A 22,948-nucleotide genomic window follows, 5' to 3' on the forward strand; every position below is an offset into this window, starting at 1 on the left:
ACATATCAGTTATGATCCAAAAGGTTCAAAGTCGTCAAGGAAGGAAATCAGCATCGAGACGTTCGTTACTGATAGTCTGCGTCCTTCTTTACCACATCATGTATCGCAAAAGTGTTTCAAATACAGAAGCGTCGTTGTCATGCATGATTGTTTGTATGATTTGGTTGAAGAAGGAAAATTTGACTGCTTTGATGTTTTGGCTCTGAATGTATTCAAGCATGGCTCAGTGAAAATGATTGATTTTCGGAACATTGGCCGACGGGAACCAAAGTTATTGATGAAAAACTGGTTTTTCATGTTCCTCCCGAACAAAATGTCTCAAAATCCCATACAAACTTCAGGCTCGTTTAGCGACCCCTTCCCGTGATCCGATCTGGCCCAAATTTGGCATGAAATCTAGTACTAGGCCTAGGATCAATTTTAGCCTGCAGCGCATAACATTTCACATGTTTCGAATTTCCCATACAAATTTGGCGCAGTCTAATACACAATTTTATGCAAATTCAAAAAATTCACTTGAAATGTGAATTATTAACCTACAAGACGTGCACTTCATTTGTAGATTGCATTTACGACTCGTGCTGATTTTTTGCAACTTGGTGCACAAATAGCATTTATAAAACATCATAAAAGCTATTTGTGCAACAAGTTCAAAAGCTTAAATTTTTTTAAATGATTGCTTGACAATACAATACCTAACCATATCGATCCTATAGGATTATTATAAAAAATCACAGCTTGTCCCGATCGGAGCATCCCAACATATTTTATTTTCGAAGCTCCCTCGGTATGTTGTATACACAACTTTTTTTATGCTGCAAGGGTTCGTTATGCTTTCTGTCATTCATACAAGACAGCTGTTTGCTGAGAGCATCATGTTTGTATGTGTGTATGCTCGAGCATACCGAAATGTAAGAATGCGTACAACCGAAAACAACCGTTTATTTTGAGCATACCGCTACACATGCTGGGTGGGACGGGCTGGCCAAACTTTTGAGAGACCACTCTCTTAAACGTAAACTAGCCTGGTTGCCTGGCCACTGTTGTATGTTTTTACACTGGCAGCCACGCTTTCTGCATGCTTTAATAAAACCTTATTTAAAATGTTTATGTTTAACCAATTTTAGTTACTTTCAATATTTTCATAAAACAAAATTTTTAGAACCGTTACATGCACCGTACTAGCTTTAAACTAAAATAACTTGTCGATCAGTGTAGTTACTAATCATTTGGTCATAGAGCAACAGCCAGTACTGTGGTGGTTTGTATGGGTATTTTCAATTGTGCTAATAGAACGACCAGACAGCGCGAGAGACACTCAAATCGTATACCGTTTGTCATGTGTGCTTGCCTCGTTTGTGTTGTGTATTAGAAAAACTTATGTCCACATAGCACCGGTCTCGGTCAGATTCCGATTTACTAAATTAGTGGCCAAGAGCAGTCGAACAAAGTGTTAGGAATCGAAACGTTCTTGATAAGTAGGATAGCACTGATGTCATAATCAAACACACGGTTACTTCCGCTTTATCTTCCTCAAAGTATTGTTACGGTAAGTAAGCTAATGAGTTGCGACTTTTGTAAACAAAACAGTTATTTTGAGATCAATCTTTCGATTTTGATTTCAGGGGTCAGTCTAAAAAGTCCCATATCAACTCAAGGTCCTACTGCGTCAAACTAAAAGCATTTGAATTAAGTGGAAGGAAGAGACCTCTCGTATGCCCTCCAAAAGTGAATATTCATTGAACGGGACATTATCGTAGGTTCACTTACCCAAATCCCCCTTTGCCCAAAAGCAGAGGTCAAAGACATCGGAAGGCCTTGAGCCAAAGAGGGAATACACGAAAATAAGATTCATACATGCGACTGCCGAGAAGGAAAAAAAACTCTAAAGAGAGATAGACACGGTCACTAGACAAGACATAGACAACCGAAAAAAGTGCTCAGCATTTTTTTGTGAATCGGTTCTTACGCGTAAGACGCAGAACGTTGTTTTGAGAGACACAGAAAACGCGCTTGGCGCTAGAAGTGTGTTTGTGATTTCTTGACTTGTGTGGTTGGTGGATAACCTCGTACGCCACAGGAACAGCTAGACAGTTTTGTTAACCGTGAAGGGCTTCCATAATTAGTGAGAATGATCGAAGAAGAAGGCGAGCAGCGGACGGCTAGGTCCCCAGACTCGGAACCAGTAGCAACAACCACCACATCAGCATCTGAAAATGGTCCTGAAACTAGTGATCAAACAACATCAGCGACCCCCTCCCAGAGGTTCTTTTCCAAGGTTCCGATTTTTATCGTCGAGGACCATCACGATGTGCTAACGTTCCTGTACCGATGCCTAGGTTCCCGGCATCTGCCTCTCCGAGGCAACAAAATCATCCACTTCGATTCGCATCCGGATATGTGCATCCCCAAGCACATGCCTGCATCCTACGTATTCAACAAAGAAGACCTGCTGGACAGCATCAGCATCGAGAACTGGCTGATGCCGACAGTTTTCGCTGGCCATGTGGAGCGGATCGTATGGATCAAACCGGAGTGGTCCGACCAGATGCCCAAGGGAAAGTAAGTACCCAACCCACCACCAATGCACAAATGCTTGACCTTCGTCCGATTTCCTTGAATTCGGTCAAAAAAGGGTTCACCCTCTATCACGAACGACTATAAATACGCGCTAGTTTTGTTTGCAATACCTGGTCGGTTGTTGCGTTATCTCTGATAACGTTCGTTGTTTACATGGGCCCAAACGAATTTTGTTAGAATGCGGAAGCGAGCAATTTGGAAGATTTTAATTTCGGATGTTGATTATCGTTCTCGGTATCGCTCAACTAGTTTGAAAGATTCGTTTTCAGATTGATATTTTGAATTCAGTTTTCAGATTTAAATTCTGGATATAATATAGATATAATAAAGATTTTTCATTGAATTTTAGATTCCGATTTAAAATTTGGATTTCAGAAATTTTAGATTAAAACTTCAGATTCAGATTCAGGCACATTTAGATGTCAGACGATCAGACGTAAGATCTTAGATTCAAATACAGATTAGGAAGGTGAAAATATTTGGTTAATCTCCGATAAATAAATCATATTAAAGATTGAAAAAGGAAACACCAGGCGCGTTATTTATGGATCTATCGAAAGCATTCGATACAATTCTATTCTATTCTATTTTTATTTATTTAAAGAGGATTTTAACCTTCGGGGCCGATACAATTCATCACGATTTTTTGCTTAAAAAGCTAGAGGCATTTGGAATAAGAGGCACAGTCAACGACTTCATGCGAAGTTATTTGAAAGATCGTAAACAAGTCGTAAAGATAAAAAATACGTATAGTTCTCAGTTACTTATAGCTGCAGGCGTTCCCCAAGGAAGCGATTTAGGACCATTACTGTTTCTGATTTTCGTGAACGATTTACCCAATTTTCCTCTATTTGGAAGCCCAAAGCTTTTAGCAGCTGATACGGTACTCGAATATTCTAATCATGATGTGGAAACCACAATATCGGAAATGAGATACGATCTTCATTTTTATTTAATTTTACCATCCTTATGGCATTCTTGTCTTGTGATATGCTTACCCAGCAAACATTTTTGTAGGTATATTTCTCAACAACTTTGTTATACGTTTCATATACATTATAGAATGATCGTATGAAACAAGAAAAAACAGCATTTACCTACCAAAGTGGAGGCAATATACATACAAATTTTCAACTTCTGCCTAAAGCGATAAGAGTATACGATTTCGACACCATATTCATACATACTGAAAGAATGCAAGAGAGTACAAGTTTGTTTTTCTCTCAACGCATGCAAACTGTTGCCAGCGACAATATTTGCTGCCTCTGTCATTGGGCAATTCTTGCAAATACACCATCTGATTTTTAGCAATCTGGTTGCACTGCTGGTCGCAAAGAGAACAGTAAAGCTGTTCTCTCTTTTGACCCACTCGGGAGAAAAATAGGAACGAAATCGTCTTCAAAATCTGCAAACATTGCGGACTTTTTATCATATCCGATTTAAACCATTTAGTACGACTTCGAGTAACAATTTTTACGACATTTTACTTGCGTTAGTTAGAATAACGATTCGCAGTAACATTTTTAATGACTTGAGTTATCATTTTTAATGCGATTTCATGTTTTCTGGGTATTTACAAAGTTTTATAAATGTTACTTTCTTTCAAGGATTTGAGTAGTGAACCCTCATGTGATTCGTCGTTTTTTAAAATTTCAAAGACAGTTCCCTTGATGTTGTGTTTTTCGCGGACTTCCTTGTATCCCCGGCAGTCGATCAGAATATGTTGTACAGTTATTTGAACACCGCAGAAATGACACATCGGGTGAGAGCTTCTATCAAACAGGTGCGCATGGGTCAGTAGACTGAGTCGATTTGGGGTCATTTTCGAATTTCTCAAACCCTGGGGTCTCAAAAGCTTCGTTTTGGTCCAAAACTCATCCATGATTTTTTGCAGAATTTTTAAGTAACGTTTACATGAGTAAATTTGGACTTTTAAGTTTGTATGGGAAAATTTAATATTTTGTACTGAAAAATCAACATCCTTTTTGTTTCTTCTGTGCAACCGAGCCAGCTAGTGGTTTTTGTGCCAATTTATAAATTTCTTACAGGAAATTTTCCGCTGAACAACTTTGTCGAAGACTGTAAATTCGTATCCAATTAGGCAAAAAAATTATTAGCTGTTCAACAGAGGTATGTCTTTTGGCATTGATGAACAATAAATTCAATAGACACCACTGTTGTGTGCCTTGCGAGGTATTGCATGACTACTTTTCATGCAATACTTCGCGGGGAACAAGCAGTGGTGTCAATTGAATTTATTGTTTATCAATGCCAAAAGACATAGCCCTGTTAAACAGCTAATAACTTTTTTGTGCAATAAGATACGAATTTACGGTCTTCGACAAAGTTGTTCAGCGGAAAATTTCCTGTAAGAAATTTATAAATTGGCACAAAAACCACTAGCTGGCTCGGTTGCACAGAAGAAACAAAAATGATGTTGATTTTTCAGTACAAAATATTCAATTTTCCCATACAAACCTAAAAGTCCAAATTTACTCATGTAAACGTTACTTAAAAATTCTGCAAAAAATCATGGATGAGTTTTGGACCAAAACGAAGCTTTTGAGACCCCAGGGTTCGAGAAATTCGAAAATGACCCCAAATCGACTCAGTCTAATGGGTCAGCCTTGTGTGACCTATGCGCAATCTTGTTAGAGCACGTTGATCTGATGAGCATTTTCGGTCTTTGTATCTCGTTACTTAATATTTGATTTGTCTTAGGAAAGACTGGCTAGAATGCCATGTAGACTCCCATGTCCACCACATGCTGGACTTGATGGTACGTGCAGCGTCTTGGGCAGGAATTCTAGGAGTGGTTGGTGGAGTACTGCTGCGTGCCACATTTGCACATCTATCGGCCTCCTCGTTTCCGGGTATTCCAGCATGCCCTGGTACCCAAGTAAATTTTAAATTGCGCTCATGTGCATGGCTCTCTATGGACTGAATCCATGGATGTCGTGTTTTTCCGTTAAAGAGTGCATGTAGGCTGAATCTGTTAAGATAAGAGTGGGTTCACTACTGTCAGATTCTTGGGCAGCAACATTAAGTGCATAAGCTTCTGCTGAGAATATGCTACAATGGTGCGGTAGATTGTGGCTTATCCTCATGGTTGGCGAATATACTCCAGCTCAAGTACTTTTGCTGTTTTTTAAACCATCTGTATAAATGTGTAGTAGTGTTGTGTATTTGTTGGATATGAACTCGTTAAACTTTGGAAGTACGATTCGTTGGTTACTTCCAGCTTTAATGCAGTTCTTCAAGGTGAAATCGATTTTTGGTGGATCTTTATACCATGCTCGATCTGTGAGCCTTGATAGTGGGTGGACGTTGGGAACTACTGCGTTGGTGGATGATTGAAAAGCAAGTTTAGATCTTTCTACTGTCGATGAGCAATGTTGGATGGATTTCTCGGCAAGTCGAATACCAAGTTGCTCTAATCGTTGCACCAGCAAGAGTCTAAACTGTAGACATCCAGACTCGGCTAGGAGAGATTCCACTGGGCTTGAACGAAATGCTCCCGATGGTAGTCTTACGACTTCGTTGTAAGTTGGCGCGAGTATCTCATTCATTAGGTATATGTTGCAGCTAGTCAGTCCCACGTCGTATAATAATTTGGATACCACAAGCGAGTTTCCAACCTGTAGGAGGGTCTTACGGTGGCCTCTTTTCAGTTGGTACCCCAGTACTTTCAAGATTCTGATACGATTTTGGCAGCTTTGTTTAACATGTCTTAAATGCTGTCGGAAATTCATTTTAGAATCCAAGAGCACCCCTAGTATTTTCATGGATCTAACTTGGGGTATGGGTTCAGGGTTAAGTTTAATAGGTCTACCTCGCTTCCTATGCTTAATTCCACAGACATGCATAAGTTTGGACTTGGGGACCGAAAGCGCAAAACCAATTGATTTCGTCCATTTGATAACAGCATTTGTGGCTGCTCTCAGCGGCGGCGATTATCAAACGCTCAAAAACTTTACCCATGTAGCTAAGCAACCTGATGGGTATATATCCATCCATTTGACTACGATCACCGTCCGGTTTGGGTATTGGGATTACAATGCCATGGCGCCAGGATGGTGGGAATTGACCCGTGGTCCAAATTCGATTATAGAGCTTCAAAAGAGCACGCTTTGAAGAATCCAAGAGTTTTTGTAGCAGAGGGTATCCAGCGTTGTCGTGACCAGTTGAATTACCACCTCGTCGTGTGAGTGCCCAATCTAGTATACGATCTTAATGTTATAGATAAATATCTTCAAAACAACCTTCTTACACTGAACGCCGCTAAATCTAAATCTATAATCTTTCGTAGAATGAATAAGCTATCGTCACATGCATCTTTGATTCATAAGAATAACGTTATAGAAGAAGTTTCTAGATTATGGGTATTTGCATAGATAATCGGTTATCGTGGAAACCACATATACTAAACCTTGTAAAGAATATGTGCCCCAATATGTGGTATTATCCGTAAGTTTTCACATTTCATGCCAAGGCATGTTTTGCAAAAACTGTATTATAGTTTTGTGCACAGTCGGTATACATATGCCATAAGTGCCTGGGGACATACCAATTTTAGTAATTTATCGGCGCTTAAAGTCCGACAAAATAGATGCATAAAAGCAATTTACAAGCTCCCGTTTTTGTTCTCTAGTCTAGAATCATATAAATTGCCAAAACACAACATTCTACCGATAAATTGTTTACGAAATTTACAAACTTTAGTGCACAGAATTGTACGCACCAAGGACATTTATCACAACTTTAATGTAGAATATGTAACACACAGCCATAATACCCGGCATGTCGATAGATTATTTGTTGAAAACGCTCATACAAGAATCGGAGAAAGAAGATTAGCTACAACAGGTCCAACAATGTACAATCGCCTGAGTAGAGACATTCGTAATAGTGAAAATGTAACCTTATTCAAACCCCGTATAAAGCAATACTTAAAAAATAATTTGGAGCGATTAATGTAAGCAACCTAATGCATGTAAGCAACAAAAAACTGAATTCCAATCTTTGTTAACTATAAGTGAAACCTTTTAGAGGAACGTAAGTTCAGTAAGGTTTCTTTCTTTATATCGATCATCAAATAAAATCTAAGTCTGGTTAAAAAAAAATGAAACAAGTACAATTTTAGATTCAGATTAAAATTTAAAAATTCAGATTTCAGATTCAGATTTCAAATTCATATTTTAATTTCATTTTCAAATTGTAAATTCAGATTTTGACATCTGATTGAGATTCATGTTTAGTAGAGCTGTCAGTTTTAACGGTTTTTTGGAAATCCGGTATTTCGGTTATTGAAAATGAGGAAACCGATAAAACTGGTATTTCTCCCAAAAATATTGGAAATGAGTCTATCATGATTTGAAACATGCAATCTCCGGCTCTCTAGTCCAACGCATTACCGACTATGCCACAGGAGAATTGCTTCTTGTCAACAATAATGTTGAGCATTTAAAACAGTTCATTTTCAGTTTGCTCCTGTTTACAAAAACAGAAATCTCATCCACATCTCTGAAATTTCTCACAATCTTCGATCCTTTGACGTGTGCGTCGGCATAGGTAAGAATAAAATGAATCTTTGAGAAAGTTAGGAAATTTATTAGCAAAATTAAAAGAAGAAGTCTCAAATTGCTGCCTTAAGTCACTCCTAAGAACGCTTTGAAGAAATCAGAAAAAGTCGAGTTAACAAAAACGTACTGCAGTCCACTTGAAATCCTTGGGCCATCTAATCCAAAACAACTTTTGTGAACTAACGGAGGTTTGTTACTACAAAGATTTTTTAATCATGTTGACATAAAAAAAAGTGTTTTTGAATCATGATGACAGATTTTCACATTTTTTTATGGATCATACTGCATCTTGTGTTCTCCAAAGTTGGCAAACAGATTCTGCTTAGTTCAAATTTTTTTTTTAAAATAAAGGCGGTTAGCTCCTTTAGCAACTTCAGCCAGTCTTAGAACGACATATTTTTTTAATTTTTCCATCCTAAAAAATGATTCACTTATAACTTTTAATTTTAGTTCTTATTTAAATGCTTATAACATTTGCCAAAATTCCTGTTCGATTGATTTTTCTTTAGGATAAACCTACTACCCTTTTTTCGTTTCGTTAACGATAATTGTATAGTTGAAATCACCATTTTTACAGTTGAATTCTCCTGTGAACCTTCTTGAACTTTGTCAAAAGATTTATATGCAGGAATGTTCTATCGATTTCGATATTCTGATTTTCTCTGGGATAACACCAACATCATATAATTAAAAAAAGTCATATTTTTTCATACACAATTTTTTCACCCCTCAGATTCCAATTCAACGTAGGCGAGTACGAAGGCGGAATCCGCACCGACTCCACACTAGAGTATTTTGTATCCGACGGTTGCTACCAGGCGGAGGAAAATCTAGAGAACAAAAAGCCCCTGAAGCTGCAGGTCTGCTCGATCGACGAGTACAAAGCAGAGGACGACGCCGAAGACCTCAAGGACGGTTACATACTGGACATTGATTTGGACTACTTCAGCACCCACAATCCGTTCCTGAAGATTTACGAAAAAGTTAGCCTGTACGAAAAGCTGAAGGAAATATTTATTTCCCCTGAGCTGGCCGACAACACCGAAAACGATCTGGAGAAGCTACAGCGAATCGCAAAGAATAGGGAAGAGAAGTTGGAATTCTTGGAGTCCATATTTCTGTACCTGGAAGAGGTTGGCAACTTGAAGCACTTCTCAGTGGATTACCAACAGGAGATTAGCGAAGAATACACGGAGCTTTTGGCAAAGGTTTCCGCAGTTGTGACTCTGTTAAAGAAGGAGTATGCCGAAGAAGAGATAGATTGGTCCATGATCTACGATGCGGGCTGCACCTGTGACATCACCGATCTTCCCCACCACGAATCGACGCGGGAGGAAATTCAGGACCTTATCTCGCATCTGGAACGATTCCTAAGTCGACTCCAAACGTCGCCAACAATCGTCACGATTTCCCGATCGAGCCAGGACGATTACACTCCGGCCGATCAGGTTGAGATGATTCAGGAACTGGTGCTGGCAAGTTTGCGAAAGTGCCTCCGAAATACCGAACTCGATGAACCCATTCTGTACTATAAAGACCAAGAGTTCAAATTGTAGACCCTAGTTCCGGGGACATAAATTTGCATGTGTAAATTAACGAAATCCGTACGTACCAACTTCCTTAAGCATAGGCTACTAACAGTAGGGACCCCCTCTTGATGATAACTACCAGTGTACCGTTACTTTATTGATACACTTATAAGGTTGAAACCGTTATGCTAACGTTAGTGAATATTTAAACTGCTTAAAGAAATAACTACCTAGAATAGGACATAAAAACCACCAAAATAAATTAAGCTAAACAAATGGCGTTTTCGAAGCGTTTTAATCCATCAATCCGTCATTTATCTTCAAGTACACTTCCACTTCGTCCTTTATTCTATTTTTTTCTTTTGTAAAAATAATATGAGGTATATACAACTTGGTTACTTACATGCTTCAGTGAAGGTGCAGATTAGTGGTCACCAGGACCCGTACCGTTTGATCGAAGGCTCCACAAACGGCTAGACCCTGCCTATCGGGACTCCAATCGAAGGTGTGAACCGGTTGAGTGGATAAAGTGGTAGCATTGAGCATCTCCAGCGATCCCGGTACACCGCACACCTCACCTTCGGCTATCTGGTTGACCCGTTTCGCTGGATAGTGACTGGGGGGAAAAAAAAAGAAAATTTCCATTTTTATTTAGGATTAATTTTTCAGAATTCAGATGCCCACTGAAATGTTGATGACAGTTTACATAAAATTAAGATTTAAATTTTGGATTCAGATTCAGAAATGACATTCAGATTACAGATACAGATTTTATATTTCGTATTCAGATACCAGATTAGGATTTAAAATTTCAGATTTGGATATTAAATTCAGAATTAAAATTCAATTGAGATTTCAGATTCATATTTCCGATCTCAGATTTAGATTTAAATTTCACATTCAGATTTCAGATTTAGATTTAAAATTCAGATTAAGGTTTCAGACTCAGATTCGATTTCCGAGTCAGATTAAAGATTCAGCTCCTGATTTCAGATTCAAGTTCCTTGTTCAGTTTCATGACTTTCATGTTCAAGATTCAGATTCGGATTACAGATTTCAGATTTTTGAAATTTGCATTTCAGATTCAGAATAAAGTTCAGATTACAGAGTGAGATTCAGAATTCAGGGTTTCAGATTCCGATTCAGAATTAAGAATTCAGATTCAGCTTTTACATTTAGATTACAGATTCAGATTTAAATTTACATTTCAGGTTCAGAATATAATTTCATATTTTGATTTCAGGTGTATATTCAGAATCAGGCTTCAAATTTAAGATTAAGATTACAGATAAGTACAAATTTCAAAATCCGGCCTAAATATGAGATTCCGATCTCAGACTTCAAGATGAGGTTTGCGGTTTTCTACGGTATAAATTCCAGATCCAGATTCCAAGTTGCGATTTCAGATCGAAAACCGGAAAATTTCATAAAATTAAAATACTTACTAAAGCCAAAGTCGCACACTTCCTGATCCTCCGCAGGAAACGAAAATGTCCCGATTCTGCGGCAGATGCTTCACGGTCCAAACTGTCGATTTGGCCCCACTGATAACTCCATTCGTTCCTAGAGATTGTCCAGCGTTTCTTTCCGTTAGCTGAGCAAAACCCTTCTCCGGGTGTTGAGTTCGCATATCGAAAACATGCAATCCACCCTCCAAGGTGCTGACGACCAGTTTGTTCATCTGAATGTCTTTTCTATCGAATTCCACTCCACAAACCCCATTCTTGACGTTGGTCGTCCACTGTTCCTTCATCATTTTGAGATCTATTAGCTTGACGTCCCCATTGTCGTATCCGGCTACGACGAATCGTTCCGAGGAGTTAAACGAGTTTCCAAATCCGACAGCCCAGCAGTCTCGCTTCTCAGCTGGACCTTCTCCCGAGGCACTTATGTGAGCCACCGGGACCGCGTTCTGTCGAGGATCCCAGACCTTAACCGATCCATCCCGTCCACCGGTCACAACTTCCGGAGCGCCACAGTTAACCGTGGTCCCACCGATGGCATCCAGCGTATTGATTATCCCCTTGTGGGCATCCGAAACCTCATAGACCGGTTCCCCCAGCCGTTCCACATCGTAAATGGCCAACTTGCCATCGAAATCTCCCAAAGCGATCTGCATCTCCCGCAACTTCGAAGCACCGAAAGAGCAACATTTGAACGATTTCGGTTTCTCCATTTGCCGCACCGTTTCCAACTGACCCTGGTTCAGCTGATATACCTGCAGTATTCCGGTTCCCTTCGGTTTGGAACCGATGGCAACGAACTTGGCCGAACAGGGAATCCATTTGACATCGAACACCGAATAGTCCAGAGACTTTTCGATGTGAGCTACCATTTGAACGGAATCCATTATGGGTTTTGGACACCGGAAATCACCTGGGCATAATTCGATCAACTAAAAAATTCAAACGGAAATCGATCAAACAAGATGTAAACAACATTCGGTTGCTGTTGGAAACTTACCTCGCCGGCTCATTCGTTGAGTTCGAAACAGACTTGTGATGGGAGTTATTAAGCAAACACTAGCGACACCATGTCCTCCATAGAAAAGTTTGGATTAGTTAGGGAGCTTTTGGAAAGCTTTTGAAAACGGCCATACATTTGTCCTAACTCCGAAACGTCAAAAAATTTACCTGGCAAGGCGGATTAAGCGCTGAACTTGAACTTACAGATCTTAAACACACTGATTCGAAACAATTTCGAAAAGAATTTATGAGTAACAAAGGTGGTAAATGAATGCAAAAGTTTAAGTTCAGTTTTCGAATCAATAACACCGATCCCAACCAAAACACACGGGTTAGTACGCCCTATAAAACCGTTTTAAACATTTTATTTTGATAATTGGAGTCAGTCAACATGAGCTCAAATCTTGAATTTTCACATAAAACACTTTTACGCAAAATGGTTATGTATTCTAGAAAATTGGAAATGTTAAAAGCTTACAGCAAATCTAGGAAAGGTTTTAAAATTATAACCCAAATTTTTAAAATCCATGTAGCAATATTGGAGTTTTTCAACGTTATTAACTAAGACCATTTTCTTTTCAGTGTAGAATCGATACTTTTGACAGCTAACAGATTTTTCGATCCAATTGGCCAATACCGACCGCAAAGAAGATGCACGCTGAGCATGTAATAGACAAACATGAGGTATATTCTCCCAATTATGTGATTTAAAATTCCTCAAAAATTACATTTTTATTGAGTCAAATCAAATTAGACTATTTTAAGCTTTCCTTAATGAACAAATTTGTGCATTGGGCTTGGACCTGCTTAAAATAATAAACATGGGGATAAATAACGAAAAAGCGTTCTGAAGACTTGACTACTGAACGCCGAAAACTACCAGCATAAGGCGCAGCTGTACTCTCTGTAGATATCTTACTTATACTTCAAGGGAGGTCATCATCGGCCAGGAAAAAACCAATCTATGATTTTATGAGTTCATGTATTTTGTTCCTACTAACTTCGAAGCACAGTTTTTTGAGTAAACATTGACATTTTGGAGCATTTCTCGCATAACACATAACTAAAATGCGTCATTCAACTTTAATTATTGTGATCGGATAATGTTTTTGATCGCTCAACTCCTTCCTAGATTCCAACAACAGCAGAAACACGCGCCACTAGCTTTGCCATGTTCGGATTGATGTCTTTAGCCAGGGCCTGATGCACCTGTTTGATCGCACTGGTAGCTGCAATGTCGCAAAGAGAAATGTCGCTGCCTCCGAAGGATGGCGTTTTGCCCAACTTCGCCGAGAGCGTTTTCAACACAAGCTTCTTATCCTTAACGTTCTGCTTGTTGATCAGCAGATAGCAGCTGTCCAAGATGGAATCAGCTTCGGTAACGTCATCCGTTCGCTCATAGTTGAATTCGCTAGGCCCACAACGAGACAGGAACCGCAGGATATTAACTTCCCCGCAGATGGGAACGTACGCCGTGGGGGATGTGATCATTTCGGTGTAGGTGCCCACTGAAATAGGAATTTTATTCGTTAATTTTCAAATTTAAACCGTTTACTTTTGAATTTTACCATTTTTCCAAATCAGCGTAACCTTCAGCTTCGGCAGGCTCTCGTTCTTCGGTTCGAGACTGGTGATCGTTTGCTGAAACTTGAGCGCTTCCGGGCTGAGCTGCGGGATCGTCGAGTGGGTAAAGCATTCCACCTGCAGGTTGAGTCGTTCGATCCACAGCTTCTTGAGGACCAGCAAACCGTACGGGATGTTCTGAGGACTGGCGTTCACCACGAAGTCTTGCAGGTAGGAGAGCTACAGGTGGGATAACTTGTTAAATTTGCTGATTTTTTTTTAAATTTGCAAAGTAACTTACATTAATCGGTTCAATTTTCTTGACCTGTGGTTTGCTTTCCGGTTTTACGGCTGCGGCAGTCGACGGGGGTTGTGCAGGTTTGTTGCAAAGTTTAAGATCGGTTCGCATCGACAGGAGTTGATTTTTAAGTTCGGCAAGCTGTTGCAGCACTTTTTCCTGCTTTGCTGCCAGCACTTGCAGATCGGCTTGATCCTCCTGTGGAAAAGTTTGGAAAGGGGTTAATTTTTTTTAACGTAGATTGATGAGGTGTTTCTCGCCTTTGAAGCCGAAGGGGTATAATATATGATTTAAAGTGTCCTTTGATCCTACGATTAAACTTAGATGGTTGACAATTTTGAGAATCCAGATGATTATTTAAAAAATACCCCTTCGGCTTGTAGACCTCATTTGGGAAACTTTTTTTTTTTTTTTTTGTGGCGTTTAAATAGCTGTGAGAAGCTGACGCTGAAAAGGAAATGTGGGTAGAGGGGTCAGGGAAATAAAAGTTTAGAGTAGGCAGCTTAGAATAGTAAGCGATCTTGAGACGTTGGCTATACCATCTTGCACTTCCTTAAGTCCACTTCGGATGAATATGAACTTAAAGCAGAACAAGATAGTGAACTAACCCCTCATGATACCAGTTGGAGGAAATACGTTGGCGGTTTGAGACAGGTCGCTTAATTAATCCCAACGAAACTAACTACATTATTTATATATAATTTAAAACAATAAAATATAATGGAACGCTCTCACCATGTTATAGAACTCTGTTATAGGTGTTCATTAAATCCTTGGGATTCGAAACCATCTTAGGGGTCCAATGTTGAGAGGATATGGCTTGAAGGCTCGTTCGTCATCATTAGAAGGTCACATGCAAAGAAATACAAAAAAGAAAAAAGAGAAAAAAAGAAAAGAAAAAAGAAAAATAGGATATTAGTTCATTTTATCTATCAATATATAATATGAAGCCTAGCTCAAACCAGTAATAATTTAGCTTTAATATCTTGATCGATATCGTCTACTTGTCAAAAGAACTGGAAATGCACAATGCTGTTCTTCTAAAACCTAATCACTTATTCTGGTCAGCCTCTCTGACAAACTATGCTAAGTTTACATAGGGGTTCTATTAAAATATACCGTGTACCTATTGTAAAATGCCCGAAATTAGTGATTTGGACTACCTATTCATTGTTATTCTTCAAAACCGTACATTCTATTATATACTTCCATAGATGAATTTCAAACCTAATCGAAAAACGTAAAGATCTGCTAAAAGTGAATAATTAAATAAAAAAGCAAAAAACGTCTAACCAAATGAAATATAACATTCTTCAACAACAGCATTTCCATCCAATGAGCCTCTAGTTCTTGTAAAATGCTTGATTTAAGAATAAGCCAACGAAATTCATAAACCGCAAATACACACTTACTAGAGCATTGGGGAGGCGAATACCATAACCTTTACCTAACATCCATTACAAGCGCACGTTTTCTCTATTTCTAATTCTGTAAGACTAAACTAACTACCGAACCAAACGAATTATGCCCTATTGAAAGTATCAACTTTTATTATGGTAAATTGTGATACTTTCACTACCAAATGTTGCGATTGTTCTGCGGAAGGGAGGGCAAGTGTTTCAACTCCCATTCATCTTATCAACATGGATCATGAAAAAAAATAGACATCTTTGAACCTACTGCTGAATTTAAACTAAATAAAGATGTCCAGCTCCTCTTCTAATTTAGGCCATATTATGACACCATGTTTAATAAGATTGTGTGTAACGACACTGTCAGGAAAATGATGGTTTGATCCATCATTTTCACAAACATACACACCGCAGCCGTTAACTCATTGCAACTTAGGGTACGGTAGACCTCATTTGGGAAACTTAGGTATAAATTAACAACAAAACATTTTAGCCAGGAATTGCAGCAGAGGTTTTATCTTACATTTTGCGACCAATGCAGACCAAGCAACCATCAATTATTTTCAGTACGTGTCGACTTTACATCTATTTTTATTTTAGTTTAGGCCCAAGAACTTTTTTTTTTTTTGTAAATTCTTTATTTGAAACGGCTCATACCTTTAGGCTTTAAGGAGCCAAACTCATTTTGTTTGATAACAATTGTGTGCTTATATCTAGTTCACTTTTTTAAGAAAAGATAGAAGATAGATAGGAAAATGTGAAAATAAAAAGAATTATAGACGAAGATCAATAGCTTTTAGGAAAAGATATATTTCGAACATGTAGTCCAAATCTATCACAGCCAGCACATCTCTCACTGGAACATAGGGTGGTTTTCCTCGGGCCCTTAGGGAGTCTATTAAATTCGTTCTAGCGACAAGATGGATCTCGCACGACCAAACAATATGCTCGATGTCATAGTAACCTTGGCCGCAACCACATAGATTGCTGCCAGCAATATCAAAACGATAGAGTACCGCGTCTAAGGAACAATGATTGGACATGAGACGGGAAAATATACGAATAAAATCCCGACTCAAGTTCAATCTATTGAACCATGGTTTAAGGCTTACCTTTGGGATAATCGAGTGGAGCCACCGACCATCCTCATCCTCGTCCCATTTGCGCTGCCAGTTGACAAGAGAGTTTCTTCGCACCAAATAGTAAAATTCGCTGAAGACGATTTCACGTTGATACGTGTCGCCTTCCATCGCTCCCACCTTTGCCAGAGAGTCTGCCTTCTCATTGCCCACTATCGAGCAATGAGAGGGAACCCAAACAAAGGTGATGGTAAAGCGACGTTTTGATAAAGCACTCAAATTATTTCGTATCTTCTCGAGGAAGTACGGCGAGTGCTTTCCCGGTTTTATCGAATGGATTGCTTCAACAGAGCTCAGACTATCCGTTACAATATAGAAGTGTCCATCTGGCCGTGATGCGATACTGTCCAAAGCCCAGTGAATAGCTGCTAACTCCGCTACATATACAGAGCATGGTGACTGAAGACTGTGAGAGGCGCTATATATTTCGTTGAACACTCCAAATCCTGTTGATTCCTCTATAAGTGATCCATCGGTAAAGTACATTTTATCAGCATCGACGTGTCTATATTTAGCTTCGAAAATTCTTGGAATCAGAAGAGGACGATGCGAGACCGGGATTCCACGAATTTCCTGCTGCATAGACAAATCAAACTGGACAGAAGAATGATCGTAGTCAGGGATACAAACACGAGTTGGAGAATACGAAGAAGGGTTTACCTGCATTGACATGAGGACATAGTATATAGACATAAATCTAGTTCGAAGATTTTGCTCAAGTAACCTTTCAAAATTCACAATCACCAATGGGTTCATGACCTCACACCTGATGAGGAACCGAAGTGATAGTAGATTGAATCGATCTTTAAGAGGAAGTATTCCTGCCAAAACTTCGAGACTCATGTTATGCGTTGAGGGCATACAGCCCAGAGCGATGCGAAGACAGCGGTATTGGATACGCTCGAGTTTGATGAGGTGAGACTTGGCAGCTGACTGGAAGCAGAAGCTACCATATTCCATCACTGAGAGAATGGTTGTTCGATACAATTTTAAAAGATCTTCTGGATGGGCTCCCCACCAGGTGCCAGTGATTGATCGGAGAAAATTGATTCTTTGTTGGCATTTTCCTTTCAGATACTCAATGTGGGCTCTCCAGGTACACTTGGAATCAAACCAAACCCCAAGATACTTAAAACACCTCGATTGAGTGATCGTTCTACCTAGGATTTGAAGCTTAGGTTGAGCAGGTCTATGTTTCTTAGAGAAAACAACCATCTCCGTTTTCTGAGGGGAAAACTCAATCCCAAGCCCCAAAGCCCAGGAAGACAATCTGTCTAAAGTATCTTGTAAAGGTCTGTGCAGATGAGACTCGGAAGATCCTGTGACAGACACCACGCCGTCATCTGCAAGTTGTCTTAGAGTGCAGCCTTCAGAGAGACAACTGTCGATGTCACTTACATAAAAGTTGTACAAAAGTGGACTCAAACATGAACCCTGTGGAAGGCCCATGTAAGAGGTTCTTCTAACTGCAATATCTCCGTGAGCAAAGTTCAGATGTTTCTCACAAAGCAAGCTGTATAAGATGTTGTTCAATAGAGGAGGCAGACCCCGGGAGTGCAACTTGTCTGACAAAACCTCTATTGAGACTGCATCAAAAGCTCCCTTTATGTCTAGAAACACTGAAGCCATTTGCTCACGTTTAGCGTACGCCATTTGTATCTCTGAAGACAGCAAAGCAAGACAATCGTTTGTTCCTTTGCCCCTTCGAAACCCAAATTGAGTATCTGAAAGGAGACCATTTGTTTCCATCCATTTATCCAATCGGAACAAAATCATTTTCTCCATCAATTTCCGAATACAAGACAACATCGCTATTGGACGGTACGAGTTGGGGTCAGACGCTGGTTTTCCGGGCTTTTGGATAGCAATGACTCTCACTTGTCTCCACTCTTGGGGGACAATGTTGTGCTCCAAGAATTGATTAAATAAATTTAACAAGCGAAATTTTGCGGCATCCGGAAGGTTTTTCAACAAGTTAAACTTGATTTTATCAATTCCCGGAGCTGAATTGTTGCAAGAGAGGAGGGCAAGTGAGAATTCGACCATCGAAAAGCTGGAATCCAGATCGCATCTGTCTAGGGACACATTCCGGACAACTTTTCGGTTCGGTGTGGAATCGGGACAGACTTTTCGTGCAAAGTTGAATATCCATCTATGTGAATGTTCCTCGCTTTCATTTGTTGAAGATCGATTACGCATGTTTCGTGCTACTTGCCACAAGGTATTCAAGGACGTTTCTCGTGATAACCCTTCCACGAATGTTCGCCAATGTGCTAGTTTTTTCCCTTTAATCAATTTTTTGAATTGATTTTCAAGGGACAGATATGCTTGAAAAAGATCGAGGGTTCCATGTTTTCTAAAATCTTTGAATGCTTTTGATTTTTCCTTATAAAGCTTGGAGCACTGGTTGTCCCACCATGGGTTAGGAGGTCTTCGACGTACAGATGAATTTGGGATGGGTTTCGTTTGAGCACAGACTGCGCTTTCATGTATCAAACAAGCTAGGAAGTTATACTCTTCCAAAGGAGGAAGAACATTCATAGAATTGATGGCTGTTGTAATCGTGTCCGCATATTTTTTCCAGTCGATGTGTCTTGTAAGGTCATATGCCATATTTGTTTGGTTCGAAGTGCTGGCCCCATTGGTGATTGTAATTTTGATTGGTAAGTGGTCACTACCATTGGGATCAGAGATTACCTTCCACTGGCAATCCAATGATAGTGAATTTGAGCAGAGTGAGAGGTCAATTGCACTTGGTATTGCAGGAGGTTTAGGTACTCGTGTTTTTTCACCCGTGTTCAAAATTGTTAAATTGAAACTGTCACAAATGTCATAAATAAGAGTAGAGCGACTATCGTCAATTTGTTCTCCCCAGACAGTTCCATGTGAATTGAAGTCACCCAGGATCAACCTTGGCTCAGGAAGTACTGAGCACAGGTCCTCTAGGTGACTTCGATCCACTGCAACTCTATGAGGCCAGTACAAACTGACAACGCATAAGTCCTTACCTCTTATAGTTGTATGACATGCAACAGCTTCAATTCCTCCTGATAAAGGGAGGTGGATTCTAAAAAAGGAGTGGCGCTTATTGATCCCCAAAAGCACCCCTCCATAAGAATCGTTGCGATCCAGACGGATAATGTTAAAATCGTGGAAGGAGATGTTTGATTCGGAAGAAAGCCATGTTTCAGAAAGGGCAAAAATATCGCAACTAGTTTCATGAAGAAGAAATTTGAACGGATCCAGTTTAGGGATAATACTACGACAATTCCACTGTAACACAGTGATATCTCCGACCTCTCGGCGTAAATTAGCCATCGAGAGAGATAAACACTGAAATGAGGGGCCAAGTTTGCATCAATTGCTTTAAAAATGTCTTCACAATAGGAAGCATTGAGAGTACAATGCCTCTGATTGATTCTGATACATTGAAGAACTTGAAAACTCCATCCAAGATATCCGACAACTTAAAAAGTCCCGATTGGGAAGTTGATTCAGGTGAAACTACGTTGGGATTGAAGCTATTAGATGTTCCTGCTACTTCGGGTTTATTTTGAGGTGTAAAACTCATTCGGAATCCAGGAGGAGATGGTTTTTCTTTCTGTACAGTTGGCGCTTTTTGTCTTTCGACGACTGGAGGGTTCAACGTGACTATTTTTTTGGGGATTCTGGTGTTCTTAGGAGCTGGTTTTGGACGTTTCCGGGAATTAGCAGTAAACACAACTGGAAGTTCTTCGTCGGCTGTATCCGTGTCTACATTGTCAACTGGCAATACAGCAAAAATATTACTCGAATGAGTTTGGATCGGAGGCGCCGCGCCCTTTAAAATGGCGGCATAAGACCGCCTTGACCGTTCCTTTAAAGAGCGCTTTTGGTTATCCCAGCGACTCTTAAATGCCTCACACGAAGAGATTTCATGGGGTGAGCCCCCGCAATAGACACATTTCTGTTCTATTGCTGAGCACGCTCCATCCCCATGATTCTCCCCGCATTTGGGGCACCGCGGCTTGTTGCAGCAGTGCGACGCAGTGTGCCCCAACTTAATGCAATTTTTGCAATCCATTGGGCGAGGCACAAAGAGTCGCACGGGTAATCTTAAAACTCCGTCAATCAAAACGTAGTGAGGGAGGGCGGTACCCACAAAGGTCACACGGAATGAGGCCGAAGGGGAGTACTTTTTAACTCCATTCACGACGGTGGCAGTTTGGAGTTGGCGACAATCCAAGATATCGACCGAAGTCGAATCAAGGCTCCTAAACTTACCAACGCCGTTGGATTTAACGTACTCCGCCTGTAGGCTCATTTCAGTGATCACGCCCTCGATCTCTACGTTTCGAGACGGGATGTAGACGTGATATTCTAAGTTTATGAACTTGCTGGCCACAATCTCATTTGCGGCTTTCCAGTTAGCCACCACAACGCGCAGCTTGTTCGGACGCAGTTTCGTAACACTGGTTACAGAGGGCCACCTCGCCAGATCTTTGGTGATCTGAACCACATTTAGCTGTTTACCGTTCGCTTTGGGCCGGATGAAAACCACCCATGGCCCAGAGGAAGATGTGCCCTCTGTATATTGTCGGAGCCGGGTGACTCTACTCTCAACTGGAGATGAATCGACATTGACATCCATCCGAGAACGATTTGCATCTGAAGGACCAGCATTCACCGAATCCTCCAGATGCTCCTCATCTTCATAGATGACATCCGCATCATCCCCAGTTGGCAGGTGTAATCCCCCGCCTTCGCTCATATTTCGCAACGGGAACACGAATGTCCTCCGTGTTGAAAATATAAGCGAAGCACAGAATAATCAAAATATATATAAAGGGAAATATGATAGAAAAAGAAAAAGTGAAAAAAGAAATAAAAAAGAACTTACAAATTATTTTAGCACTTTTTGGAATAATATTTTTTCCAGTGTATATGGACTGATCCAACCACGTGGTTCTCCGATGATCCTCACGGATGACGTCAACCGAAGAACCCAACCATACGAGTGCTGGCCCTCCTCGTTGGTTGAAGATGACCGCAATGTCTCGACTCGGTCTCGGACGAGAACGACCAATTTGATGATGATAATGATCAAACCGCTGGAACACTTGGTTCGCCAAACAATGGCGGCGGACCTCGTGGCGATCGATCGACCCTTCTACGAGCTGGGGTTAATCAACCTGACCTGCCTCTGGCAGGAATCGAATATCACGGAACAAAACACCGCTGCAACCGTCCGAACGGCACAAATACCCGGATTTACTGGACGAGATCACTATCACTTTTAGTTCGCGAAGATCGGGACGCTCGAAAACGCGACTGTATGCTACGAGTGATGCGATACGAATGAGGCCCAAGAACTTTTAAGATTTGTTAGACATAGCTAGATGGCTTTTTTTTTATTGTTCATCTTTATCGTCTCGGAAGTTTAAATCTTATTTAAAAAGTGAGTGCCACGAATCATGTTTATTTTGTTGGTCAGTAAATTGATTCAACTACTCATTTTTGGTCAATACTACTCATCAGGGTCTTATGAAATGAAATTTGTGTTTTAGATCTGAGACGTGTATAAAATGTACAGCCCATACACGGTCTGGTTCATTTGACAAAACAAATAGATTTGCATTCGTGTCCGTTTCTCACTCATCTCGAGTCTGGTGATTGAATTTGTCGAAACACCCGGAACGCGTGTGGGTCCCCAAAAAATGACCCTGACGAAATAGATCCAAAAATAGAAGAAAGCCACACAATTTGCATTAATGATTTTCATGTTAGTAACATAATGCAGGCAAAAGCAATAATTTGAAAACAGAGAACAAAATACACTTGTACTAAAAACCTTGAGCAGTAAATCTCTAATCTTTTCGGACAATTTTCCCATAAATACCGTGCTCTGGTCAGCGGCGGCGTTTCCTCCCTGGTGCGCCGTAATGATCGGTTTCATCGGGTACATGCAGGTCGGTAGCTCGATTTGCACCGGCTTCAGAATGGGTTTGAGATCGTACATGGTTTACTTGCTCTGGCTTATTTCGTCAGCTTTTTTTGTCGTAAGAAAACTTATCCTAACCACACCGCACTGAGGCGCTAGCCCGGGGAAATTGTTAGCAACGGTTCACACAAACTGCAAGCGGAATAAAACGAGTTAGCACGCTAAAGAACTTGTTTCAGTTTACCATTATTACACAATTTACTTTTTTAACAAATTCCTGCGGGTGCGATTAAAAACTCCAACTCGCGAGCGTTCACGTTTTTGCGGAACTGCTTGACGGAATCTGTCAGTCGCTTTGTTTTGATGACATCGCAGGGGGTTCGGGCAAACTGGTCGAAAAAGTGTTGATTGAAAAAGGTCGATACTTTTGACATTTGATTCGCGTGTTCGGTTGGTTTTG

General features: G+C 40.3%; 3 protein-coding genes across 6 annotated transcripts; 1 reads left to right on the forward strand and 2 right to left on the reverse strand.

Moving 5' to 3' along the window:
- Positions 1-1,263: 1,263 nt before the first annotated feature.
- Positions 1,264-9,967, forward strand: LOC129754542 (UPF0489 protein C5orf22 homolog). Its single transcript, XM_055750681.1, has 3 exons — positions 1,264-1,549; positions 1,626-2,562; positions 8,896-9,967. The coding sequence occupies exons 2-3, from the start codon at positions 2,132-2,134 to the stop codon at positions 9,716-9,718; spliced, it is 1,254 nt and encodes a 417-aa protein (XP_055606656.1). The 5' UTR covers positions 1,264-1,549; positions 1,626-2,131; the 3' UTR covers positions 9,719-9,967.
- Positions 9,968-10,016: 49 nt separating this feature from the next.
- LOC129755537 (dynein axonemal assembly factor 10) lies at positions 10,017-12,528 on the reverse strand. The gene is made up of 3 exons (XM_055752083.1): positions 12,155-12,528; positions 11,137-12,086; positions 10,017-10,307 (listed from the first exon to the last, which is right to left on the reverse strand). The coding sequence occupies exons 2-3, from the start codon at positions 12,039-12,041 to the stop codon at positions 10,100-10,102; spliced, it is 1,113 nt and encodes a 370-aa protein (XP_055608058.1). The 5' UTR covers positions 12,042-12,086; positions 12,155-12,528; the 3' UTR covers positions 10,017-10,099.
- Positions 12,529-13,119: 591 nt separating this feature from the next.
- LOC129755450 (probable aminoacyl tRNA synthase complex-interacting multifunctional protein 2) lies at positions 13,120-22,903 on the reverse strand. Of its 4 annotated transcripts, none has more exons than XM_055751952.1 (5): positions 22,751-22,903; positions 22,447-22,680; positions 14,021-14,215; positions 13,725-13,959; positions 13,120-13,664 (listed from the first exon to the last, which is right to left on the reverse strand). In XM_055751952.1, exons 2-5 carry the CDS (start codon positions 22,564-22,566, stop codon positions 13,285-13,287), a joined length of 930 nt encoding a protein of 309 aa, XP_055607927.1. In that variant the 5' UTR covers positions 22,567-22,680; positions 22,751-22,903; the 3' UTR covers positions 13,120-13,284. The 4 variants fall into 4 exon arrangements, with proteins under 4 accessions (XP_055607927.1, XP_055607925.1, XP_055607926.1 ...); XM_055751950.1 differs by having other exon boundaries at positions 22,399-22,680; XM_055751951.1 differs by having other exon boundaries at positions 22,399-22,680; positions 22,742-22,884.
- Positions 22,904-22,948: the final 45 nt, after the last annotated feature.

This window comes from Uranotaenia lowii, chromosome 3, assembly GCF_029784155.1.
Source record: "Uranotaenia lowii strain MFRU-FL chromosome 3, ASM2978415v1, whole genome shotgun sequence".
NCBI lineage: Eukaryota > Metazoa > Arthropoda > Insecta > Diptera > Culicidae > Uranotaenia > Uranotaenia lowii.